This window comes from Rana temporaria, chromosome 10, assembly GCF_905171775.1.
Source record: "Rana temporaria chromosome 10, aRanTem1.1, whole genome shotgun sequence".
NCBI classification, from domain to species: Eukaryota; Metazoa; Chordata; class Amphibia; order Anura; family Ranidae; genus Rana; species Rana temporaria.
Window position 1 is genome coordinate 97,453,207 of NC_053498.1, and position 27,274 is coordinate 97,480,480.

The 27,274-nt window shown below is 41.8% G+C and overlaps 1 protein-coding gene across 2 annotated transcripts in view; it reads right to left on the reverse strand.

The window, feature by feature from the left end:
• MYBPC2 (myosin binding protein C2) overlaps positions 1 to 26,815 on the reverse strand; it is a 131,695-nt gene extending 104,880 nt beyond the window's left edge. For both annotated transcript variants that reach the window (XM_040325787.1, XM_040325785.1), the window contains exon 1: positions 26,716 to 26,815. In XM_040325787.1, the coding sequence (XP_040181721.1) occupies positions 26,716 to 26,737 (22 nt within the window). In that variant the 5' untranslated portion in view covers positions 26,738 to 26,815. The remainder of the gene's footprint in view (positions 1 to 26,715) is intronic.
• Between the last annotated feature and the right edge of the window lie 459 nt (positions 26,816 to 27,274).

Genomic DNA, 27,274 nt, shown 5'->3' on the forward strand with positions numbered 1-27,274 from the left:
CCCCCTAGAATAATAAACATGTTATACTTACCTGCTCTGTGTAATGGTTTTGCATAGAGCAGCCCTATTTCTCCTCTTTTCGGGTCACACGCTGGTGCTCCTGGTCTCCCCCCCCCCCCCCCAGAAAGCAGCTTGCCCCGGAGGCCCCCAAGCAGCCGCAATCCTGAACCGTGGCTCTGTGTGTCCATTCACACATGGAGCCACGGCCTGGCCCCACATCCATGATCTCTTGATTGGCTCACTGGCTGTAATTGACAGCAGCAGGAGCCAATGGTTCCCACTGCTTCCAAAAGCCAATCAGGAGTTCAAGTCCCCAGAGAGCCAAGGCTCTTGTAGAGATTGCTGGATCGAGAGGGGACTCAGGTAAGTATTAGGGGGAGCTGGTGCACACAGAAGGTTTTTTACCTTCATGCATGGAGGTTAAAAAGCTTGTGCTTTTACAGCAGGGGTGCCCAACCAGTGGCCCGGGGGCCACATGTGGCCCGTGGAGACCTCTAATGTGGCCCGCGACCTCCTGCTCTGGGATGTCGGGTTGGTAAGCCCAGATCGCAGGTTGCTGACCCTCCATCCCAGAGCATCAGTGATGTGAATGAAGCCAGTGGTAGAGGAAGCAAGCAGCTGCAGAGCAGCGCCGCATAAGCCTATGTGTCCTGTAAAGCACCGGCTCCTGTCATAGGTGGAGTGATGCCAAATGCACTTTGCCTAGGACAGCAACAGCCAGCAATACCTGAATAGAAGACTGTTATTAAAGGTAAGTTTATTACTAAAATCAGTGTGTGTGTGTATAATGTACATGTATATACAGTATTTATCGGCGTATAACACGTACTTTTTCCCCCTGAAAATCAGGGGAAAGTCACAGGTGCGTGTTATAAGCCGACAGCGTACCTCGGAGGGGAAGGAGGGGGACGAGCGTCGCCGGAATCCACGAGCCGCCATCCCCTGTTTACTAGGTTCTATCTAACTCGGCTTTTGGTCGGCTGTCAAGTCTCACACACATACAGTCTCGCCTCCACCACTCACATTGGAACATTGTTCTGTCTATCACAGGAGCTGGTCCAGTGCCAATAGCAAAGGCGGGTCTGTGGGTGTGTGAGAGCCAAGTAAACAGGGGATGATGGCTCTGTGATATCCTGAGTTCAGGCTGCTTAAATAAGGTAAAAAAAAGAGCATTAATCAGGAGTGGCAGAGGTAAACAGTCTTATGTCCATTTACACCCGCTTACCTTCAATCCAATATGCTAAAAAACAGAAGTGGATCTGTCCCCTTCCATCTGATCGGATCAGAGGCCCCATAAAGTAGAGTGTGCTGTGTCTGTGTCCGCTTTGCAAATGCAGAGTGGGCACAGACCAGTTATCCCCCCACTCTGCTCACTGTGGCCCGCGACTGGTTACAAAGTCGCTTAAGTGGCCCTTGCTTTTCAAAAGGTTGGGCACACCTGCTTTACAGCCACCTCAATATCACTTCAAGTCTGCTGATTAGGAGCAGGTGTAAAGCTTGCTGCACAAACATGCTGCAATACAGTGGAATATCCAGCTGTTATTGGAGGTAAGTGTGCAGATCGAGAATGAAATAAAAGTTATTTAATAATAAAGGATTAAAAATCATTTACAAACATGTTAAAGATGGCAGCATGTACACAAGTCTATGTAAGGTCCAATGTATCTTGTGTGGGATCTCCCTTCCTGGCCAGGGGCAGAGAGCGCATCTATCTGGCAACCTGAGTTTGAAAATTGCAGCAACATTATAGTGATGAGTCGGCCATCCAAAGCCCTCATTGCAGTCTGACATGATGAGATGCTGCCTCTGGAAATGGGTGCAGAAATGCATTTTCGGAAAGTCCTCCCTTAGGGCTCTTTCACACGGAGGCCCGTTCAGGTCCACCTGTCAGGTTTTTTTTGCGAACCTGAACAGGCGCTCCGTGCTTCTCTATGGAGCCGCAGATGTCAGCGCTGACATGCCTGCTGACATCCAACCCGCTCTGATCTGCCAAAGTGTGACGAAGGAAAACCCTACTTTTCCATCCGTCTGGCGGATCGGATCGGGTGAACACGGACAGATGGTCCGTGTTCATCCGATCCCCCCATAGGGTAAAGCGGAGAAAAGACAGGGCAGTGCCTGTACAGTGTGCGGGGACCGCCCTGTCATCCGCCGGCTCAGCGGGGATCAACGGAGCGATCCTCGCTGAGCAAACAGAGGTGCACGGGGTGGATCATTACTGATCCGCCCCGTGTGAAAGGGGCCTAAGCTTTTGGGACAAGTAGTTTAAGAAACTTTGGTGATATTACAAGCAGGCATGTTCAGATCCAAACCCACCTGAGATACCCTACTAGGAAGCTGCCATTGCACTCCCCAATAAGCTTTTGAGGCATTCCCCACCCTGCAGCTGCACTTATACCAGGCCCACCACTTACCACCGACCACTACATAGCACATTTACTGCTACAGGGCGGCCGTGCTGCACAGGATATCGTATATATATGTAATCCTGCATTTCCAAGTATCGGGCACAAGGGCGAAACCGCCGGCGGCTTGCTCCCGCTGTGATCTTTTTTCCACTAGTAAAAGCACCTCCCCCACAGCTAGAAAACTAATTTTAGGCACAAATCCAACCCTTTTGATTGCCCCTAATTTTAACCCCCTTCCCTACCAATGTCATTAGTACAGTGGCAGTGCATATTTTTAGCACTGATCACTGTATTAGGCCCCTTTCACACTGGGTGGGAGCCGTGGTGGCGGTATAGCGCGGCTAAAAATAGCAGCGCTATACTGTCAGATTTGCCGCGGGATTTGGCTGCTAGCGGTGCGGTATTAACCCCCGCTAGCGGCCGATAAAGGGTTAATACTCTGCAGAGGCGCATTGCGGGCGGTATTGCCGCTGTTTCCCATTGTTTTAAATGGGAAGGAGCAATGAAGGAGCAGTATACATACCGCTCCTCTCACCGCTCCAAAGATGCTGCTAGCAGGAGATTTTTTTCTCTCCCGCCAGCGCATCGCCTCAGTGTGAAAGCCCTCCGGCTTTCACATTGAGGTTGCTGGGCAGGAGTTTTTCAGGCGGTATAGCAGCGCTATTTTTTTATTTTGTTTTATTTTTTTTAGGTACTTATATAGCGCCGTCAATTTACACAGCGCTTTACATATACATTGTACATTAACATCAGTCCCTACCCTCAAGGAGCTTATAACCCAAGGTCCCTAACTTGCATTCATACAAGCATACGAGGGGCAATTTTATTTATTTATGTATTTATTTCTACACATTTTTCTATTAGTGCCCAATGCCTGTAGGTTGTGCTTTCTTAAAACAGACTGGAGTTCAGTTGTAAATTAGCCACTGCATTGACTGAATGTTACCGTAATTTAAAATGTCTCCTGTTTATTGAGTTCATATTGAACTATATCATTTCCTTCCATCTGTCCTCCTTTAATAATATGTAATCAACCCACTTAAATGGTTACAGCAGTGAGAATGCATGGATTGCAGTTTGAGTTTAAATTTGCAATATCAAGTGATCAGATAGGGTCTCATGTGGCAAATACTTAGCCAGTCTATCCTCAGCTAATTAAAGACCCCACACCTGAAAGTCTCTATTCCTCAGGAGAGCCCCTACTCCTCCTCTCGGACCAAGCTGACCTTTTGATCCCCTTCTCAGATTGCTGCCTTTCTGAGTTCTCGCCTAATTGGGACAGAGAGAACTGGGCAACTGTCTGTGTGTAAAACAAGCAACCCATGATATATTTAGCTGCTTGCTGTGGTTAATGAAAACATCCCTAATTAGCAAATCCATAAAGACATAATAACATTTGTGAAGGATTAGTTCAGCTGCATTCAGTATAGACAGATTGCCTTCTAGCTGTATAGGAGGTCTGCGCTTATAAATAAACAAAGGTGGATTTTTAGGGAGCGTGTATTTTTTGTTGTTATGTTAAACTTAATATAATTTTTTATGAGCGATTTACAATTTTTGCATGCTTGCTGTAACATATTTGGATCTTTATACTGCATGTGTGTCTAGGGTTGATTTACTAAAGGCAAGTAGGCTGTTCACTTTGCAAGGGAAGTTGCACTTTGTAAGGACATTTTCTCCAGAGCTTAGTGATTGTGGTGAAATTTTTACTTTCCAAAGAATACCCAGTCACGTGCAAGGAAAACAAAATAAATGCTTGCACGTGATTGTATGATGGAAGTCAGCAGAGCTTCACTTCAATTCCCTAGCAAAGTGAACAGTCTATTTGAAGTTAAAAATCTCACCTTACATAGTCAATTGTATATATCAGTGGCGGCTGGTGCTCAACATTTTTGGGGAGGCGCCCACAAATAAAAAATCAATTGCAGCCTCACTGTGCCCATCAAACGCAGCTCCTGTGCCCATAAATTGCCACCACTGTGCCCATCAAACACAGCCACTGTGCCCATCAATTGCCGCTTCTGTGCCCATCAAACGCAGCCACTGTGCCCATCAATTGTCGCCACAGTGCCATGCCATCAATTGTTGCCACTGTGCCATGCCATCAATTGTCGCCACTGTGCCATCAAAAGCAGCCACTGTGCCATTCCATCAAACGCAACCACTGTGCCATGCCATCTAATGCAGCCATTGTGCCATGCCATCAAACGCAGCCACTGTGCCGTGCCATCAATTGTCACCACTGTGCCCATCAATTGTCGCCACTGTGCCCATCAATTGTCACCACTGTGCCCATCAATTGTCGCCAATTTGCCCATCAATTGTCGCCACTGTGCCTATCAATTGCCGCCAGTTTTTCCCCTCAAAAAACGCCAGATTGCCCCCCCCCCCCCGTCGCCCGGCACTTACCTTTCTCGGTCAGCCATCCTCCCTCCACGCTCTCGATGTCTTCTCCCGAGTCCCACCCTCGATGTCGTTTCAGCCAATCAGGTTACCGTTAACCAGACCCTGTGAACCTGATTGGCTGAGACGTATGTCAGTGCATGTGCGTCCCCTGGTTAACTATTTGGAAGCCGATTAGAGCCAACAGACTGTAATCGGAAAGCCTTTGAGAGCCGCTGGCTCTGATAGACACTTCCAAAAACCAACAAACTGCTGTTATTTAGATGTCCGGTGCTCACCAGGGGGCCGGCCATCTGAATAGTGGGCAGCAGCGGTGCCGGCGACAATACATAGATTCATGCAAGAGACCAGGCCTTAAGGATAGATGCCTTCTCCGGCCCTTGAGTGAAGGCACAGGGGAGAGAGGGGCGGCGCTCCTGCACCCACTATGGACACACCGCCGCTGGCATATATAGACACAATCTAACTGCCGTGATTGCACCCTTTCAGCAGAACACTCTATTGATTTGTACGGATGCTAGGTGGAGCTTTTGTAATTAGAAATTAGTTGAAATCTTTTGAGGTAACAGGCCAGGTTTTTTAAACTGCCTGATCGTCAACCACAACAGGATCGTAGGTCACTCCCCAACATTGGATTATAGCCTAGTAAAAAGTGTCACAGTTAATTGAGTGATGTGTAGGTTAAGGGTCCCTTCTACCCAAAACTGATATTTCAGTTCTGAGTAAGTGCTGGAAAACAAAAAAAAACCCTATGATTTATTCTTCTTCTTGTTGACCTTGGTTCTCAGATTAGCCTTTGTTGCCTAGAAGAGGCTTTCTGTTGGATTTATTGATTTTGTCATATGAAGAACGGAGCAGGGGACACACTTTTACTTCAACAAAAGGAGTAAGACTCCAAGGTGGTCTGACACTCACACACTTGGAACATTTATGAGTAAATGCTTCTGATATTTGTTGGCTTATCAGAAAAAATGCATGCCAATGTACCCAGTTTTAAAATTGGCATATTTAAAAGAATTACAAAAACATTGAATTGTGGGAATTTGAAACAGGACTTTAAAGGTGCCAACACACTTAATTAAAAATGAAAAATGTTATTTTATCAAATTAAAATCGCATATAAAAACATCAAGATAGTATTCATACGATCTTATTCAATGATGATGCGGTATTTTCTCTCAACGTGTTTCGCCAGGCTATAGCTTCTTCAGGAGATTAAACGTGTATACTGCATATGGAATCACTGCAATATGTCAAGACAATCCAAACTAACCCAGGTCATAGATTAAGCAACCTCAGAGAGTTTTAAGGATACAGCAATATGCCACAGGGGAGAACAGAAGAGCCCAAGACTTTCCTGCCATCTGTGTAAAAGAGGGGAAATAACCCCAAATACAGATGCAGTGGATTTGTATACAGGCAGGTCTCTATTAAATGCTTGACGAGTATAGGATTGAGCCACATAGGGATTACCAGGGGAAGCAAATAATCTTCTTGTTAACTTCATATAAATCACTGCTGTGCTTGAATAAAGTGGCCAATCGCTCTTGGGGCAATGATCACGGCAAAAGGAAAAAGAATTACAAAAAATATATTGACTTCAGTTTTCTGTTTCAATGTAAATACTTATCACAAATAACTAAAAGAACAAAGTTTTCTGTGTGATAAAATGAAGTAAAGTAAATTTTAGAGAACAAAATGTAGGATAATTATAAGTGTCAAATAATAAATGTTATCAGACATAAGATATAAAATATCTTCTATATACAAAAAATAGACCCTGCAGGTATAACAAATTATTTCCTATAGTTGGTTAAAACGGGCCGATTCAGTTATTGGTAAGCAATTATATGAATATATAATATAGAAATATCCAAATTCAGAAAGCGCAGGCCTTTTTGTATAAATATTACTTGGTATCAAATCTCCCGTCAGTACAAGTAATCATAATCTTTTTGACATTTAACCCCCAGTCATCACATAGTCGTCAGTTCCATTCTATAGACATCAGGCTAATGGCATCTGGGAATAGGAGACTATGTTTGGAGTAAAAAAAAAAGCTTGTGACATGGTGTTAGGTTTTCTATCAGCACGCATATCATATAAGAGTTAAACATGTATATATTACTGGCCCATAACTATGCAAGCTGCCTACAAATAATAGTTTTATATAGTTTTATATCACTTTTATATAGAGATGTGCTGGAGAGCCAATCAGAACAAACAACTTGTTCATTTAATTAAAGTGTATATATACTTTCTTTTCAGTTTTAGCCCTGGTTCACATTGATGTGATTTGGCATGCGATTTGATATGTCGATTTGGGTGATTTGGGTGATTCCCAAAAGTTGTTTCTGTACTACTTTTTGTGATTTCGTGGTGTGATTTATATTGACATGTCTCTGAAATCGCCCCCAAAATCAGCACTGACATTAGTCAGTATGAACCTAGATTTAAAGTGGAGTTCCACCCTGAAAAAATAGCGGTTGCTAGAAATAGAGAAATAGCTAGAAATAGCGGTAGCTATGCAGAAGTCCGTAATCTGCCTCTTCATCGTCCACGGTGGGTCTTCTCCGTCCTAGTCGCCGGTGTCTTCTGGTGAATGGGGCACGCTGCCTTCTGCGAACTGTGTGTATCCCAGAGAACAGCTTGCCCATTCACAAAGAGCCGCGCATGTTTCACTGTCTGTTTCCCTTACTGAGGATGGCGGCGCTGGGAGCTGCTAGGATCCAGGGATCAGCCTCTGCGGGGCTGACATCCCGGGCGAGTACGACAGGTAAGTGTCCTTATTAAAAGTCAGCAGCTACAGTGTTTGTAGCTGCTGACTTAAAAAAAAAAATCGCGGGTGGAACTCCCCTTTAAAGAGAGTAGGGAAGGGATAAACCCTGTCCAATTTTTGTGGCTGCCATTTTCTTTATTTGGTATGATTACCACTTTCACCATGACAGATAGTGATGGAAAATGCAAAAGCTTACAGTTGTCACTAGTATAATACACCCCTTGTAATTTTGTTAAGGCTGTCTGTGTCACTTTCTTTATTTGGTATGGTAACCACTTTCATCATCACAGATCGTATTGAAAATTGCTAAATTCTACATTATGAGAGATATCTGAAATAATTATTATTATTATTATTATTATTTAGGTACTTATATAGCAACGTCAATTTACTAACATTCATATACTAGGGCCAATTTAGGCAGAAGCCAATAAACCTATGAGCATGTCTTTGGAGTGTAGGAGGAAACCGGAGTACCCGAGGAAACCCATGCAGACACAGGGAGAACATGCAATCTCCAGGCAGGTAGCGTCGGGGTCAGGATTGCGTTTGGCTTTTATTTATTTGTGTATTTAAATCTGCTAGTACATCTAACACTCCCCTCCCCCCAGACTGGCAATGCTGCTGTCCAAAGGTACCCCCTGTGCTCATTCATTCAGGGTGTGGGCACTGAAAGAAAAAAGGAGGTGTGTTACTGGCCAGAGGAAAGAAGAAAAGAACCTGGGGTTGCTCATTTCAGATTATTGCAAAATGAGCAAACAGTGTGGCCAGGTAGTGCAGAAAGCAAATAGACTTCACTGCAGGGGCGGACTGACCATTGGGACTCTCGGGCACTGCCCGAGGGCCCCATGCCACTAGGGGGCCCCATCAGGGTTGCCAGGCTCAATAAAACCAGGGACAGTATGTAAAAATCTGTGTTTTTTTTTACATCTGTCCCTGATATGTCCAAAGCCGACATGCTTTTGATGTGAAAATCCTGAGATTTTAGCTGCCCTGCCTATGCAATCCCTCCTGGCGTGGTGGCCATCTGTAAGCCCGGGGGGTCCCATCATCTTCTATTGCCCGGGGGCCCCATGAGTTGTCAGTCCACCCCTGATTCACTGTAAGGTTTATCAGAGGTAGGTCTATAGACCACACTTGTATGACTCCAAATTTGCGCCGACTTTGGAGTGCAACATTGATGCAACTCTCAGGCTCCATTCACACTTGTGCGACTTGTCATGCAACTTTGGACATCAAAGTTGCATGATGCCATGTCGTTCCCCATGTAAGTAAAATATACTGTATGTGCAAGTTGCAGAGACTTCAAAGTAGTTTATGCACTACTTTGGTTCAACTTTTGTGCAACTGGAGGGCCATAAACTTCAATGTTAACCCTCAAAAATTGCATAAAAGCCATACCTGAATGTTATACATTGCAACAGTTGTGCAACAGTTGCCCATTATCACTGGTCTAAGCCAAAGTCGTATCCAAGTCGCACTCATCCAAAGTTGCGTCAAAGTTTTGCAACTTTGGAGTTCCACAAGTGTGAAAGTGGTTGTAAACCCTCAGATAGAACTTTCACCTACAGGTGTGCCGTAGACAAAGGTGCAGGTGCACTGAGCGTGCCGTTTTATGAATGGGGTCATGCCGTAAGTGACGGCTCCTGCGCGCATGCGTGGGAGTGATGTCACGCGCCGTCATGAGACTCCGGACAGTCACAGAGCCGGAGTTTGCGGCCCCCGGAAGAAGAGGGGTGAAAAATGGCCGCTCGCTACTAGCGAGGAAGATGGGGACATCGCAGGCTTCTCCTGCAGTTAAGTGACATATAATGGGCTACTATGCGATCCGGCGCCCTGGGGACATCTGGGACCTTTAATAAATAAATAAATAAAAAATATATATATAATTATAAAAAAGCTGGGTTGCCATCCAGGGCCCTGGAGACCTCTGGGGCCTTTAATATATATATATATATATATATATATATATATATATATATATATATATATATATATATATATATATATATATATATAAAAGAAAAAAGTAAAAAAAGTAAAAAAAAAAGAAATATAAAAAAAATATATAAAAAAATGTAAAAAACAATTAAAAAAAAAAACGGGGGTTGCCATCTGGGGCCCCGGGGACCTCCGGGCCCCTAGGGACCTCTGGGCTCTTTAATAAAAAAAAATATATGTATAAAAAATAAAAATAAAAATAAATATATAAAAAATAAAAAAGGGGGGTTGCCATCGGGGGCCCTGGTGACCTCTGGGCCCCTGGGGACCTCTGGGCCCTTTAATAAAAAAAGGGGGTTGCCATCCGGGCCCCTGGGGACCTCCGGGCCCCTTACAGGTGTACTGCCTGTACCCCCTGATGGCGGCCCTGCTTGTGAGTATAACTGATTAGGAGAACAAGAGGCCTTGTGAGTTGGATCGGCCTTTTTACCTAATATAGCCATGTGGCCATAGTAAGGCAATGATGACACAAGCTTCCTCACCCCTTTGGGGACCGAACCCAAGCTCATCTCTCGTCTGGACCTGAGCTAATCTCTGGTCCAAAGCAAGGATTTTTAGCCAACACTGTAGTGAGTGCATGTAGACAAAAAGTAGACCTGAAAATTAAAAATTAAAATTGTTAAAATTGTAAAAAAATGTATAAGGGAAAAAAGGGTGCAAATGTCAGCCAGGGCCCTAGGGCCCCATAAACATGAACCTTAGTACTGCTGTGCTTGTGGAACTCAAAGTTCAGCTTGTTTAATATATGCTGTAAATGTCATCATTTGTATGATGCAACACACAGATGTGACTTAGAACATAATATTAATGTGATAAACAGACGAAACTACTGAATCAAAAATAATAAACTGTTATTGTAACCTTTCCACATTTCATCTGGTGTCTGACAATATTATTGCCCATTTAACCTTTGTCTATCTTTGGGTATGTCACAGCCATCACGAAGACATTATAACAGAGTTAAAGTTAAAGGTCATGTCTACACCTCAGTAAATCCCAGGGGTAGTTAGACAGTAGACTGTTTAATGGCCTGTAACTTGTCTATTAACATCACTATTATATAAGGGCACAGCAGACAGCACTAGAACTCCAAAGGCATTCTCTTCTTTCCATCAGTACGAGAGGTCAGGGCTGTGAGCTGCAGAGTGTATAAAGGCTGCACATACAGATCAAAAAGGTTGATTGGCAAAATGTCACTCTTGTGTAGAAACCCATTCACTTTTTTATCAGGTGGGTAAAATAAAGGAGGGTATATACAGCAAGGAAGAACTTTAAGAAGTAGTGTATTAACGTTTTCCTTAATAAAACTGCCCTGTAATTGTAGGAAACCCAACCGGTGTAAAACCATATATTTTTCTTTAGCTCTAGTAGTTCCTTCTCCGGATAATAAAAATAAATTAAAACAAGGCATTCCTTGTTTCTCTAGAGTCAAGGCACCCTTTAAAATTCTACACAATCTTGAGGCACCCCATTCTAAAATTTTAAGAAACTAAACTAATCATATTTCGTAATGTAGCAACATCCACATGCGTAGGACACCCAACATTAGCAATCATTTATTCTTCCAAAGCAAATACACCTTTGCATGCTTGTACTCATTATTATTCCCATGTTTCTCTTCTGGGCCGTACACACGACCGAACATGTCTGCTGAAACTGGGCCGCGTCATAGTCGTGGCGACGGCGCGGCCACGCCCCGCGTATTGTTTACACACGGATTTCTGTATGATGGTGAGTACAGCCACCATACAGAAATCCCCGGGCAGACATGTATGGTGAAAACGATCCGGCAGACCGGTTTCATCGTACATGTTTGGTCGTCTGTACACAGCCTTCTTCTTCAGTTTCTCTCTCTTACTTAGCTAATGTTACTTTGGTACTAAAGGAGAGGGGCAGGGGAGGGGCAGGTGCCCGACATCCTCCTTATTTACCAATGACATCATTGGTTGTTAGAAAACTGGCGGCTAGAAGGTTGTAATGGTGCACAATGAAAACCTGTGGCTCTGTGTAACTAATAGGAAGGCTTGATCCACTCACTGGCTTGTATACAGTTTTTGGGCAATTTCTAGGTATTTTGACAAGGCACCCCTGAAGACACAATGAAGGCACTCCAGGGTGCCTGGGAACCTTGGTTGAAAAAGTCTTCTCTAGAGAGATGAAGCTCCATTTTAGCCAGTGTGCTGTGCAAATAAGGAGTAGTAATAGGAGCAACAACATCCAAGAGATGCCGGAATGCTGGAACCCACCTCACCACTTAAAGCCAAAGTCCAAGTTTCCCGTCACTTTAACCACTTAAGGCCTTTTTTTGACACTTGTCGTTTACAAGATAAATATATTTTTTTGCTAGAAAATTACCTAGAACCCCCAAACATTATATATATTTGTTTCTAACACCATAGACAATAAAATGGCGGTCATTGCAATACTTCCTATCACATTGTATTTGCGCAGTTGTATTACAAGCGCAATTTTTGGGAATTTTTTTTCCTTTTTTTAATTAAATAATAAGACAACAGTAAAGTTAGCCTAATTTTTTTTTTATATTGTGAAAGATAATGTTATGCCGATCAAATTGATACCCAATGTCATGCTTCAAAATTGCATCCGTTCATGGAATGCCAACAAACTTTTACCCTTAAAAATCTCAATAGGCGATGTTTAAAAATGTCTACAGGTTACCAGTTTTAAGTTACAGAGGAGATTTAGGGCTAGAATTATTGCTCTCGCTCTACCGATCACAGGGAAAGTCTCACATGTGTGGTTTGAACTCCGTTTTTTATGCGGACACTACTCATGTATGCGTTCGCTTTTGCACGCAAGCTCGTCAGGACGTCGTGCTTTAAAATGTAATTACATTTTTTTCTTATTTCTTTTTACCTTGACAAAAAGATGTAAACATCCATTGTGATAGAAAAAAAGCATTTTATATTTACACAAAAACACAATAAAAAAAAGTCACTTGGAAAAAAAAATCTCTTTTTAAAGCTATGGGCGGAAGTGAAGTTTGACGTCGCTTCTGCCCTTCCATGCTATGGAGCCGAGCGGGGGCCATTTTCCCCTCAGTCGGCAGCCAGGCATCCACGAGAAAAGGACGCGATCGTCTCCATTGCTACCGGCGGGTCTGGTAAGTGGCGAAGACGACCAGAGAGCAGAGAGCAGCGAGAGGGGGGGGGGGGGGGGTGGGCACTTCTCTAGCCACCAATAAAAGTGATCTTGCGGTGAATCCTCCATGGAGACCACTTTTACCTTAAGGAGAAATGCACTGCTTTCCTGAAAATACCGGGGTTATGGCAGCTAGCTGCTGCCATAACCCCCGGTATTTAGTGTCTAAGTACTGACGTACGGTTACGTCGTTTTGCGTGAAGTGGTTAAATAATTTTTTTTCCAAGCTGGCCCAAATGAACTATTTCCATTACCAAGTTATTTGGCGGCTGTGATCGCTGTATTATACTATAGTAGGATCAGCCACATACAGTATGCTTTGCTGTTTTCGTATCAGTATGACTGTTTTCCCACCTGCCACCAAAACAAAATTAAGTCGGGTTACTCAGCCATTGAGACAAAGTCTTTTTTTTTTTTTTGCCCAAATGGAGGAAGCCTTGTATTCATTGATTAAAAAAAGAAAAGATTGGCTGAAAAGCACTCAGCCCAACTCAATTGTGTTCCTGGGAAGACAGCCATACTAATGGGAACACAGCACTGTATACAGTATGTAGCTGATCCTACTAGAGTATGATACAACACACAGCTGCCAAATAACTTGGTAATGGAAAAAGCTCAGTGGGTGCTACAGCTGCTTAAATACAACAACCAGCAGTGGAGATGCCTCCAATTACCTTGTTTAGCATGGATGGAGGAAACTATTGGATTTTTCTCATTTAGCCTGCGAGAATTGTATGCATGCATTCCCCAGAAACAAGCCATTATTCATATGCCAACAACGAAATATTCTGGTTGTTGAATGATTAATGCAGAATCATAAAATAATTTCTACATTTCAGTTATTTCTAGCCTTCTCCTTTTAATCTGAATGATCTTGAAGTTTCTAAACGTACTTTGTGAAAATCCTGCATTGCTTTTAAGGTGTCGGTGTGGCTTATTTACTAATTCACTGTAAGATTTTGTAATTTTGCATCATGTCCTGATAAAGCAGGGGTGCCCAACCAGTGGCCTGGGGGCCACATGTGGCCCGCGGAGGCCTCTGATGGGGCCCGCGACCTCCTGCTCTGGGATGGAATATAATAGAATACTGTTATTAAAGGTCAGTTTATTACTAAAATCACAGTGTATATCTGGGCATATCTGGTCTGCAGTGGTTACTGGGAAGCTTTCAAACTGACAGCACGTGTAGAGCAGGTTACCTGCACAGAGCCATAGACTTCTGTTATTTCCCACAAGTTTGGTGTGCTTTCTGAAAGTGAACCAGGATATAATAGAAGTCTAGGGCAAAGTGCAGCTAACCTGCAGGAAAGCCACAGGTCAACTGTGCTGCATCCGTGGTGCAGGTAAACAACAGTGCATCAGTATAAAAGCAGCCTTAGGCCCCTTTCACACAGTCAGTCCGACCCAATCGGACTCTCCATTCACCTCTAAAGAATGGCAAATGTAAATGGACTTGTCTGTTTACAAATGCCTACCTCCAATCCAATAATAAAAAAAAAGAGTAGAGTGGGCTCTATAGAGTAGAGTGGGCTGCCATCCACCTGCTCCGTAACCCACGACCAGTTACCAAGTCGCTTAAGTGGCCCTTGCTCTTCAAAAGGTTGGGCACCCCTGTAATAAAGAATTGTTTTTAGTCACACTATTTGGATTGTTAGAAGTACATTTTTTTTACTAGGGGTCTTTTCATAGTTGCTTTTATTTCGATTTTTTAAGTAAGCCTGTATTGGATTGTCAAATATAACTATTGTTTCTATTGCTATTCCAATGCTCATGTTATGAGATACTGAGCTGTTCATAATAGAACAACAGATTCCTGATCTGTTTTTGATGGTGCAGGCTCCAGATTTTTCATTTTTCAGTCTTTCTTCACTACATGGTGAGTCAATGACCTAATAGAAGTGTCACTGTCTACACATACAGAGAGCACCTGTTATAGCAGTGAAAATGGTCTGAGCAGATGTAAGACGCATTGGAGACAGGTGGGTGTTGCTCCACAAAATGAAATCAATCCGGCTAGTCAGCTCTCCCTCCCAAGGAGACTGATTGCTGCTCGTGATTGCAGACAGACACATAAGGAGTGCGTGCTCAGGTTTGTCTGACCATATTGACAAGTATCCTGACCAGGCTGATGCCTAAAGAAATGTTTAGTCTGTGCTAAAGCAGGAAGCAGGCAGCAGTGGTGAACTTTCTTGATATGGGGGGCCTCAGTGAATATTCAGTGCCAGAGACAGCAGACACATAACTGATTATAGTCAAAGACTATGGGCACAATACAAGAGATCAGAGGCATAACTAGAACCTTCAGGGCCCGAAGCAAGAAACCATGACTGGCCCCCCTGAACCCCGGTCCTTCCCACTGATCCAGGGGCCGCTTACTCCCATCGCAGGATCCTTTATTACGGTCCTGCAGCAAGATCTTTTCACATGTTCTAAACCTGGCTTCCTTCCTGCCATCTTGCCCCCCCCATGCCAGGGCCCAGTAATAAGTGCAGCCTTTGTGGCCCTGGTAGTTCTGGAACTGTTGTCAGTCGTTTTTAAAATTTAAATTTGTTTGCTATTTTTACCACTTTATTTCATTTATTAATTTATATTTACAATTTTATTCTTTATTATTTTTTTAATTTTTTAATAGAAGCCCCATTGGGGGGCGTTGGTGAAATATTAGGTTTATGTTTCAGCTTTGAGTAAGGAAAAGGCGATTGAAGATTCAGTTATGAATGAACAGAGTCAGTGATCGGTACCAAGCACTGACTCTGTCAATTCAGAAAAAGACTGGGCCAGTAAATTACATATTTACTGGTCCCTTCCATGCTCTCCATCTTGACATATCCCCTGCAAGAGCTGGCAGAAGAGGGGAGGAAGAAAGCCGGTAGTCCTGGGGGGAGGGGGAAGAGCACACAGTGAGCCCTTGGGACATCAGGACCTGGATGAGGGGGGCCCGGGGGCATCGGCATATAGAGGAACTGATACCCTCCATTTTTCTCCTGAAGATGCTGAATGCCTGCAAGAGGGAGGGGAGGAGAGGCAAGCTTTTAGGCGCTGCAGGAGGAGAATGGAGGGGATCGGTTCCTTTATATGCCACTGCTCCAGCTTCCCCTCCTCTCCAGTTATACAGGGGGGCAACACAGGCTCCCGGAGAATGGGGATGGGTTGCAATTGTGATGCCAGTAGGTATGCCCCTGCAAGAGATGGTCCGAGACTGCAGACATGATAAAAAAAGATGGTTTGAGACTGCAGACATGATAAAAAAGATGATTTGGGACTGCAGACATGATAAACGAGATTATCAGAGAATGCATACATGCTGCAACAGATGGTCAGAGACTGCAGACATGATACAGACATGATTACGGACATGGTCAGAGACTATAGACATGACACAAGAGATGGTCAGAGACAGTGGACCATGGAACAGGAGATGGTCAGAGAATGCAGACATGCTGAAGGAGACGTGAACATGGTATAGGAGTTGGTGACCAGGAACAAGCTTTAGGAGACAGTCCTTAACTGGAGATATGTTAAATGAGACTGCTAGAAATTGCTGCTATAACAGGGTAATAGGGAAATATTATTGTCTGCAGGGAGTTCTGTATGGACTACGTTTCTGAAAATGCTTTAAAAAAAAAAAAAAAAAACATCTGCATATCTGGTGTAGGTGTATTCATTTGTAGCTTCTCCTTCAAATCCAATAAAATCGATGACTTGCTATAACTCAAAAAGCATGACAGTGCACCTGACTGTAAAGTATGCTACAGTATACCTGCAGTCGATGTTGATCTAGTTTTGAATTTGTTGAAAATATACATAGTATAATGTACAAATATATGTAATATAATGTACAAATATACATAGTAACACACCATGACATCACACAATCCTAACTATCTATTCTGCCCCATTCTCCGACAGCGTTGATAGAAGGTCAACAACCTGCAAAACAAAATGGAAGAACACACACACACAAAAACAAAAAAAACATATACCCATATATTACTTTATAAACACAAGGGGCCAGATTCAGGTACATTTACGGCGGCGTAACGTATCGCATTTACGTTACACCGCCGCAAGTTTTACGGGCAAGTGCTTGATTCACAAAGCACTTGCCTGTAAAGTTATGGCGGCGTAGCGTAGATCCCTCCGGCGCAAGCTCGCCTAATTCAAATGATCCGGGTAGGGGGCGTGGATCATTTAAATTAGGCACGTTCCCGCGCCGAACGTACTACGCATGCTCCGTTTTGAAATTTCCCCGCCGTGCTTTGCGCAAAATGACGTCGCACCGATGTCATTTTTTGAACGTCGACGTGAGTTACGTCCTTTCCTATTCATGGACGACTTACACAAAAAATTTTTTTTCAAAATTTTACGCGGGAATGACGGCCATACTTTAACATGGCAGGTCTAAATATAGGCCACAAAATAGCAGCTCTAACTATACGGCAGGAAAAGCCAACTAGCGACGACGTAAGAGAATGCGACGGCCGCGCGTACCTTCAAGAATCGCCGGAAAATGCTAATTAGCATACCCGAAGCGGAAAATGAAGCGAACTCCACCCAGCGGGCGCCGAAGTATTACACCTACGATCCGAAGGCGTACGAAGCTGTACGCCTGTCGGATCGAAGCCAAAAGCCGTTGTATCTTGGTTTGAGGATTCAAAATAAAGATACGACGCAGCAAATTTGAAAGTACGCCGGAGTATCAGTAGATACTCCGGCGTACTTCTTCTGTGAATCTGGCCTATAATCACTAAGGTCGGAGTTGAAACTGCACCCTCCCATCAGAGGGCGAAATTTCCCCTCCTCCCAAAGAGATATCAGTAAGGGCTGAGATTTCCTAAGTTGCAAGACCTAGAAAGAAAAAAAAACAAATATATACAAAATGTATATCTGCGGTAGCAAAAGTGCAGAACACTGCCCCTAGTGGTCAGTGCGCTGGTACTACAAAGGCAGTCCACTGTTCACTTTAGAACAGATAGCAGTAAAAGGGAGATGTAGAAAATGGCATCATCTCCTCTTTTCTTTTTCCTGGTGCTGTGAAGAAGCCGGCAAGACCCTATCCTTTCTACAGTCTAATCAAACTAAAAATAAAGAGATTGCACAGGGTGTAGCATCAACCTAAAAAAATTACAAAAGCTTTTAAAAGTGGGGGGTGGGGGACTATCTTTCTAGGCTTCCTCCTTTGCAGTATACAGCTTGCTACAATGACAGGTATTATTTTTGCGTCCAGTATAGATGCCTTGCCTGAGTGCCAAGGTAAATGATATGTGCTATTTGGTCTGTCACATTCAGTTATTTAACAACGTAATCTTGTATTTAAATGTGTTCTGTTGTATTTTTATATGAGTCATGCCCTGGTTCCTAATTGACATCAGCAAGTGTCTTCTCCAACTGTTTGAACATTTAGGTATGTGACTATACAGTCATAGCAAAAGAAGCCCAGGACAGTAACATGTAGATACTATTCATCTATAACATTAGGAACATAAGACTTTCCAATTATAAGTGTCATCTGATATGTAACACATAAACACCTAACGACAATACTTAACAGCTGCAATATGCTTACCTAGATGATTGCTACAAAGACATAATCATGCAGTTAATGAGCCCCAGCAAAGTGACAATCAATACCTATGATCGTGAGCCCTCTTTTAATGGGTTTGAAAGTTTTGGGCTGGGTTCACCCTATTGCGAATTGGCATAGCAGGGCATTGTGACCGGCATATTCAAAGGGAGGTACCTGTACGCCAATCTGCCTGCCCATGCCATTCTGTTGACGTAAATAGTCGTGCGGCGGTTGGCAAGCGGTTAATCTAGTGCATTGTTGGTTCACTTACCCTTTTCTTCGATTTTCCTTCTAAATGGCTTTTTTCTTTGTCTGAATTTCTCACTTCCTGTTTCTCCTCAGTAAGCGTGCTCCCATCATCCATGGGGGTTAGTCAGCCAGAACAGCTTACTGAGGAGGAACAGGAAGTGAGCAATTCAAACAAAGAAAACAAAGAAAAAAACATTTGAAAGGGAAATCGAAAAAGAAAAGGTAAGTGAACCAACAATGCACTAGCCTAAAGGAACCTATTTCGAAAATAAAAAACAAACCTTTACAACCCCTTTAAAGGTAATTTTCATGTAAGAAACATGGAGCCTACTTTTGTGGACCCCTCCTTCTAAAACCTTTCTTTCATGCTGACCCTTCTGGCTTCAATACTCAGAACAGGTAAACAGATTCTCATATTTCTGTTTCCTCAACAGTATACATGTTCCTGGTCAGTGACTGAAAGTATTGTAGTCAGAAATTCATACCACACCATACACTGATAGCTTTTCTTACAAGCATTCATATGAAATATCTCATCAGTGCATTTAATAATGCCATCAGAGACTTAACAAATTTTGTTTGAAAGTACTTCAAAGTTGAGTTTGCTTTTAACTTTTGGAATTCGTGCAATTTTCCAAACAAAAAAAAAAACACAAACACTGTTGGGTTTTCATTCATTCAAGAACATTTTTCAATCCTGCTTCTTCGATTTTGTTCACCACTAGGGTCAAAAATGATTGTCCAAAAACTATTGGAAATTTTACTGAAAACAAGAATTTGCCAACAAAGTTTTACTGTTGTATGGTCAACTTTTATATATAAATTAATTGCGCTCCCACCTAGAAAATGTAAAATTCTCGAGTTCTCGAGTTCCTTGGGAAGCCGTCGAGAAACTCGACAAGCCAATTTTCTCCATTCCCGTCAAGGAAATAGAGAACATGTTCTCTTTTTGGCTCGTCGAGTTTCTCGACAGTTTCCTCGACGGAAATGTACACACGACCGGTTTCCTCGGCAAAAAAATATCTCCCAGCAAGTTTCTTGCTGGTTTTTGCCGAGAAACTCGGTCGTGTGTACGAGGCCTTAGTGTTACATGGAATCGGTGATCCGATCCGGTGAAACTGTGAGGAGTATACCGCAGCAGGAATCCAGTGTAAGTCGAACGTGAAGGGTGTGTCCTAGAGGAGGAATCCCCGGATGACTATCCTGGCCTGGCTGGAGTATATTTTGATGGACGTTATACGATCTTTTATCTGGTAAGCGGCTGTGAATGCCTTTCTTTTACTAGATGAACAGAACATCAGAGTAGATTCACCTGCTGTCAAGTTTTCCTTATCCCATTCAATTTATATGGACTTTGCCATTCATGAGTCCGCTCATATTTATCTATTGGAACATATCTTCAGAGTTAACCCTTTAGTATTTATGAACTCACATGTTTTTGTTTTTTTGTATGAACACTATTGTTGAAGGACACTTGAGTTTGTATGATAATTTTACATTTTCTAGGTGGGAGCGCAATAATTGTTTTTTATATATATATATATGTTGACTGAAGTTTTAAGGTTTTTTGATTGCAGCACCACTTTATTTATCATTTATTATTATTTTTTGCAATTTTCTTGTTTGCACGTTGATGTCATTTTTTCACTATTATTTATTTAATAAGGGTTTCATTTTTTTCCTTTTATATTGTATGGTCAACTTTAACAGCCAGGGAACTAGTATTTTTAAGGAGGTCAGTAAGAGCAGATTTTATATTTTATAATGGACAGTTTACTTCAAAGTGGAATGCTCTTCTAAGTTGTAATAATGTACAGGGGAATGTATTTAAAAAGAAGATGTCGTATAATGATTATAATAAATTCAACAGCATTAACTGAAATAGAAAAATAATAATTTTCACATTTTTAACAATCCATTATTTGAATGACTTAAGTACTCTGTGAGTTGCTTAAAATGTCACAGCTACTCCAAAACCATTTCTAAAAAGGCACATCAAAACAAACTGAAACACTATCTTTCTGATTTATGACTACCTAATACCACCAATGTATTTGATTTCTTTCTAAGCCTCTTGCCAAGCTGCTCTTAAAACTCTCAGAATACCCTGTGCACTGTAAAGCTGGTTCTTGTGGAGCGTGGAATGCCATCATCTCAAGATAATGTCACGCATATCCCATAACAGAAACTGTGGTGATCATCCACAGACCTCCCATATGAAAGCATCAATTGAATAGTAGCATAAGAACAAGTATCATTATCTAGCCTTAACTAATAGTATAAAGAACGTATAACTAAAATAATGGTAAAGTAATACTCTAAGCCAGTGGTTCTGAACCTCGGTCCTCGAGTACCCCCAACACTCCATGTTTTGTGAATTTCTCTTAGATAAAATAGCTGTCCAAAATACCAAGCCATTGACTCTGATTTAAAGCACCTGTGTAAGATATAGTAAAACCTGAAAACATGGCTTGTTGCGGGTACTTGAGGACTGAGGTTGAGAACCACAGCAACCTGTAGTCATCAGAAATACTGGCACATCAAAGTAGGGGAGAAATATGATCTTCCACCAGCAGGGGCTAATCTTTTCATTTTTTACAATATGAGAAGACCTGTTGTGACATATTTAGATAGAATAGAAGTTGTAATACCGCCAAATACAAAAAAACTTTTAAAAAAAGTGATCAATATACAGAAAAATTGTAATACCATTCCTGATAGCCAGGTACAACAGAGACAATCCCCTTTTCTTCTTCTTGAAATGCTCCCAGTTTTAGTGTTCAGGGTCTTTTTGAAGTGTCACATTACCCTGCAAAAAAATGTCAAATGGCTTCTGTGCAGGCCTTATGTATGCAATACTGCCTTTTTAACTGCACAGGCCACATACCAGGAGAAAAGAAGATGGTAGAATGTTGCCTGAGCTACAGGAAGTCTTGTGACTCTTATCAACAGCCACAGTCCCTCTTCTGCATACAGTTCTATTGGATATAAGGATGCCAAGGTGGCCAGAAAAAAACAACCCATGTAAGAGTTTTTCTGCCCATTTTAACACAGAGGGGCAGATTCACGTAGAAATCTGTTACGCTGTGGCGGCGTAACGTATCCCATTTGCGTTACACCGCCGCAAGTTTACAGCATAGGTGCCTGATTCACAAAGCACTTACCTGTAAACTTGCGGCGGCGTAGCGTAAATCCGCTCGGCGCAAGCCCGTCTAATTCAAATGGGGCGGGCATCATTTAAATTAGGCGTGTTCCCGCGCCGAACGTACTGCGCATGCTCCGTCCGTAAAATTACCCGACGTGCATTGCGCTAAATGACGTCGCAAGGACGTCATTGGTTTTGACGTTAACGTAAATGGCATCCAGCGCCATTCACAGACGACTTACGCAAACGATGTGAAATTTAAAATTTCGACGCGTGAACGACGGCCATACTTAACATTGGTTACACCACCTAGAGGGCAGCTTTAGTTTTACCGACGCATCTCTACGGAAACAACGTAAATTTAGATCGACGGGTAACTAGTCATTTGCATATTCTACCCCGACCGCAATGGAATCGCCACCTAGCGGCCGGCCTAGAATTGCAGCCTAAGATCCGACGGTGTAACACAGTTACACCTGTCGGATCTTAGGGCTATCTATGCGTAACCTGATTCTATGAATCAGGCGCATAGATCAGGCGCATAGATACAACAATCGTATCTCAGAGACACTAAGGCGTATCAGGAGATACGCCATCGTTTTTTTTTTGTGAATCTGGCCCAGAGTGTCTCATACACCAGCATTTGATCAATAAATAAGACCCTAGGCTTGTGCAAAAATGACCCATGGTTTCTATTGCCTCTCAAACACCAAAATTAGGTAGGTTAATTGGCAAAAACAGATAAGTCACCTATTGGTAGATAAGGAAACATCTCTCAGACATTGTAATATGAAGATATGTGTAAAAAATGTCCCTCTTTCAAGCTGAATGGGCCGGATTCACAGACGATTTACGCCAACGTATCTATTGATACGCGGCGTAAGATCTTTGATGCGCCGTCGTATCTTTGCACCCTATTTAGGGAACAAGATACACCTGAATTTTGTCAAGATATGACCGACGTAAGTCTCCTATGCCGTCGTATCTTGGGTGCATATTTACGCTGGCCGCTAGGGGCTCTTCCGTTGATTTACGCGTGAATATGTAAATGAGCTAGATACGCCGATTTACGAACGTACTTGTGCCCGTCGCAGTAAGCTATGCCGTTTACGTAAGGCGTACGTCCGGCATAAAGTTACCCCTGCTATATGAGGCGCAGCCAATGCTAAGGTATGGACGACGGAACAGCCATCGGATTTTACGTCGTTTACGTAAGTCGTACGTGAATGGGGCTCAGGGTAGGTTACGTTCACGTGGTTGCCATTGAGCCATCGTATCTTAGGGCGTAAATTTGACGTGATTCTGAGCATGCGCGCGCATCTCTATGTTACGTCGGCGTAGCGCATATGAGATGCGCTACGCCCGCACAGAGATACGCCGATCTCTGTGAATCTGGCCCAATATGTTTGTTTTATATTATTAAGTATCCAACAGAAGAAGCTGGAACATGTTACCCCCCATTACAAAAGACCACATGATTTGATAGAACATAAATCTTGCTTTTGGATATCCAAAAAATAAGACACCAGGGGATAATTCAGCCCATAAGGCTTTACAAGTATCCAAAATATCACTTTTATGTGGACTGACCTTTTAAATGAAATGGCCTTTGAGAGTGCTTATATGAAAGTGTGTGGTAGAGAAATTGGACTGCAAACTCCACAAGTCTAAAACCAGGTTGGATAGTTCTGTACAAAGTCCTGCAGAACATTCTACCAATATATAAATTAATTAAATTTTTCACGTTTTCATTAATGGCCTGCATCTCTTAAATATTTTAAATAGTAATAAACAGCTCAGCAAAAGATTTGCCATGACAAAGTGACAGTCAGAAGTAATTAAAATATTGCCAAAGGACAACTTCATCAAAATGCAGCCAGGATCTGGGGATCAGCTATGTAACATCAGTTACTTCCAGAATTTATCACCCACTGAAACAACAATGTTTTTCGTTTTATCTCTGTATGTCATTCTATTACCCACAGATCAAAAGCCTTTTTATATCATTTTTACTAGGAGTTCAGTGGAAAGAATGGGACTCGAATTCCTATGACACCATGTAAACTTCACTGGTATTTCCAACAGCGATGCATTGAGAGCTATATTGTAATGTACTATTTATATAAGCAACATCCCTAGAAATGATGACCACATATATCCCGTGTCCAATATGTCAGGGGTTCTCAACCTCAGTCCTCAATTACCTCCAACAGGTCATGGTTTGGGAATTTCTCTTAGATAAAATACAGTAGCTGTCCCAAATACTAAGCCATTGACTCTGATTTGCAAGATAAATGAAAACCTGCAAACATGACCTGTTGGGGGTACCTGGGGACTGAGGTTGAGAACCACTGCTGTATGTCATGAAGCATTGCTTTATCATTCATCATAATGTATCAGGATTAATACAATAGTAATTGAAATACTGTGGGCTCTTGTGGTATGCGACAGCTCCAAGGTCCCCAAACCTGTCTCTTGCTGTGATGTGATTACTGTGTATACATTTCACAACTAGGGGGGACTTGTTGGCTTCTAATTTATACTTTTTTTGTGGAGTTTGCAGTGACCTAATCTGTTCTTCTTATAATGGAAGTCACAGAATGAAATGAAAAAGCAGATGCACCTAAAGCATAATAACACTTAAATCATCATTGCCATTTGTGATTACGTCATTGTGAAGCCTCGTGCACACGACCGAGGAACTCGACGGGCGAAACACATCGTTTTCCTCGTCAAGTTCCTTGTTAGGCTGTCGAGGAACTCAACAAGGCAAGTTTCTCCATTCCCATTGAGGAAAAAGAGGACATGCTCTCTTTTTGGCTCAACGGGATCCTCGACAGTTTCCTCGTCGAAAAATGTACACACGACCGGTTTCCTCGGCAAAAAAAAAATCCCAGCAAGTTTCTTGCTGGTTTTTGCCGAGAAACTCGGTCGTGTGTATGAGGCCTGAGCAGTGATGTCATAGCTAAGAAAAATTAAGCTTTTAATCTTTGCTCTAAAACATTTTCCATTTCCATAAAACATTCTAAAACATCAAAAACTGTAAGTTGTAAGTATATCTGAGAAGGAAATGTAAAGTTTTATCTTTTTCTATGTATACTGCATAGTCTTAAATTTGGCAAGGACTGTTGGTACACAAGGACACTTGATTAATTCGTAAACTCTCATAGCAACATTAATAACATAATATTAATACAATAAACATATATGGGTAATTGGTTAAAAGGCTACAAATTAGCTATATACATTATATTTGATAATTAGTTATATGTACACATTGAAATTAATGTATTCATAAAATATGTTTACCTATAGCAACCTTACAACTCATCCTATTCTGCCAGTGTCCCATTAGAGTAGAAGATGGAGCAGAATCTTGCTTCCGCCATCACTTCTGTATTCATCAGAGTTGTGAAACAATACCACTACATATAAATTAATAAGGAAATTATATTTCGATTTTTATGCTAGGTAGACTTAGGTAGACATTTGTGACAACCTAGCTTTGGCAAGCTATTCAGCTGCAGATTTATTAGCACTGGGATTTATATTTTGTAGTAACTGAAATGCTGGACGTCGCAATTTCAGGCATCAGAAATAAATAGCCAAACCTCTATATTTTTTTTTTCCCCTTGTAAAGTTTACAAAAATAATAAAACTATGCATGCATATTCATGGTAACTCCTCCTACATTCTTATGACATTTTGTTCAATTGTGTTCCCTTTAGATCTAGGTAAATAAAATAGATAGATAGATAGATAGATAGATAGATAGATAGATAGATAGATAGATAGATAGATAGATAGATAGATAGGTAGATAGATAGATAGATAGATAGATAGATAGATAGATAGATAGATAGATAGATAGATAGATAGATAGATAGATAGATAGATAGACAGTAATTAATAATCTATATGTAACAATTATTTGTAGTAGTGATTTTTTTATGATTTGTTTCTACTGGAGAACTACATCACATAGCAATAATAATATATAAACAAGGAATTCCCTCTCAATAGAGAATGAATCAATGGTCCTACAACATTTGTTAAACATTTGAGAGCTTTGATATATGTAAACTACCGCAATGGAACAGAAACATGTACAAAAATAGCGAGTCTGAATACCAGCATTGTTCAAAGTGTATTGTCCTATCACCTGGACAATAGTGTAATAAAGCAGTAATTACATTTTTAGTTTTTATCTATTATGAAAGTAGAATGTTGGCATTTTTAGTTCTAACTCTCATTGCTCTACATTATCTGGCTGATTCAGAAAGGCAATGCACAGAGAAACGATGATGTTCTGAGTGCAATAAGGAAACCATTAAATTGAAATATGATTGGTTGTTTTGGGTTTTTATCATTTGCACACCTGAAGTCTTTTTTGCACTTCCTTACTAAATTAGCTTGCAAATGCTTATGAGGAAATGTGTATAGATTTGTAGAACGAATTATAGATGCATACAATTTTTTTTTTTTTTATATTAGTACATGATTATAGAAAAAAATCATGGCTTATGGCAAAACCTTGCTGTTAATAATAGTCCAAGTAACTTATTATGCAGCCGTAACATATGAGTCTTTATGATGTACTGAGGCTTCAGTATGCAATGAGTAACTGTAGAGTCTTCAGATCTATGTCTGTGCTGCATTTCAAAATGTATTACCAAGAGCTTCTAATAATAAAAAATCTATATCACTAATTAGTAAGTTAAAGAGCAATAAGCAATATTCATTAACCCCATTGCAATTGACCAGCAATCCTTACCCACTCTTCTAGTCTATAAACACTCATTGAAACTAATGCCTGGTCAGTTGTTATGGGTAACTGCAATATCGTTGCTCTTTAAAGTTAAATCAATTTTTCCAACAGGCTCTTCTTTTGTAAAGATCTTGGCTGCTTAACACCAGGTTCCACCCCAAGAATGAAGATTAAGCTTGATTATTCCTGTCTTTAAGAGCCAGGCAGCAATGGACACATGAAAGACTGTCCTACCCGGTTTTGCTGGTTCAGGCATGCTTGTGTCAATCTCCTCTTGGGTCCAGGCACAAACTCCCTCCTCAAGGTTCTCCTAGTCTCTTTAAAGACAGTCTCTCCTCTCCTGGGAGACGCTGATAAATGTCACTTGACCCCTGGAGCTGGTTGCCAAAATTCCTAAGCTGTTTCATAAACGTCCCTAAAACTCTTAATGGGGGGGAGGTGGGGGGGGTGGGGATACTTGCTCTGGCCTTAATAGTATCAGATAGTGGAGGAGACAGGATCTGAATTTGTTCATGAAAAGCTGTAAGAGGCTTCCAGCTGAACAGAAGAGCTATAAGTGTAATAGAAGTGCCAGCTGCTCTTACATGTAAACGTATTGAGAGACAGAAAAGAATGGGGAGGGGGTGCAAACTGAGGCTTATTGACTTCTCTGTGCTCAAAAATATCCCCAGAATACTAATTTATCTGTAAGAACACTACCTACAATTTTAATTAATTTTGAATAACTGCTTCCTGTGTAAGTCCAGCCTCGTGAGTGAAAATTCCTATGCAGTCTAAGTAATTAAATATACTG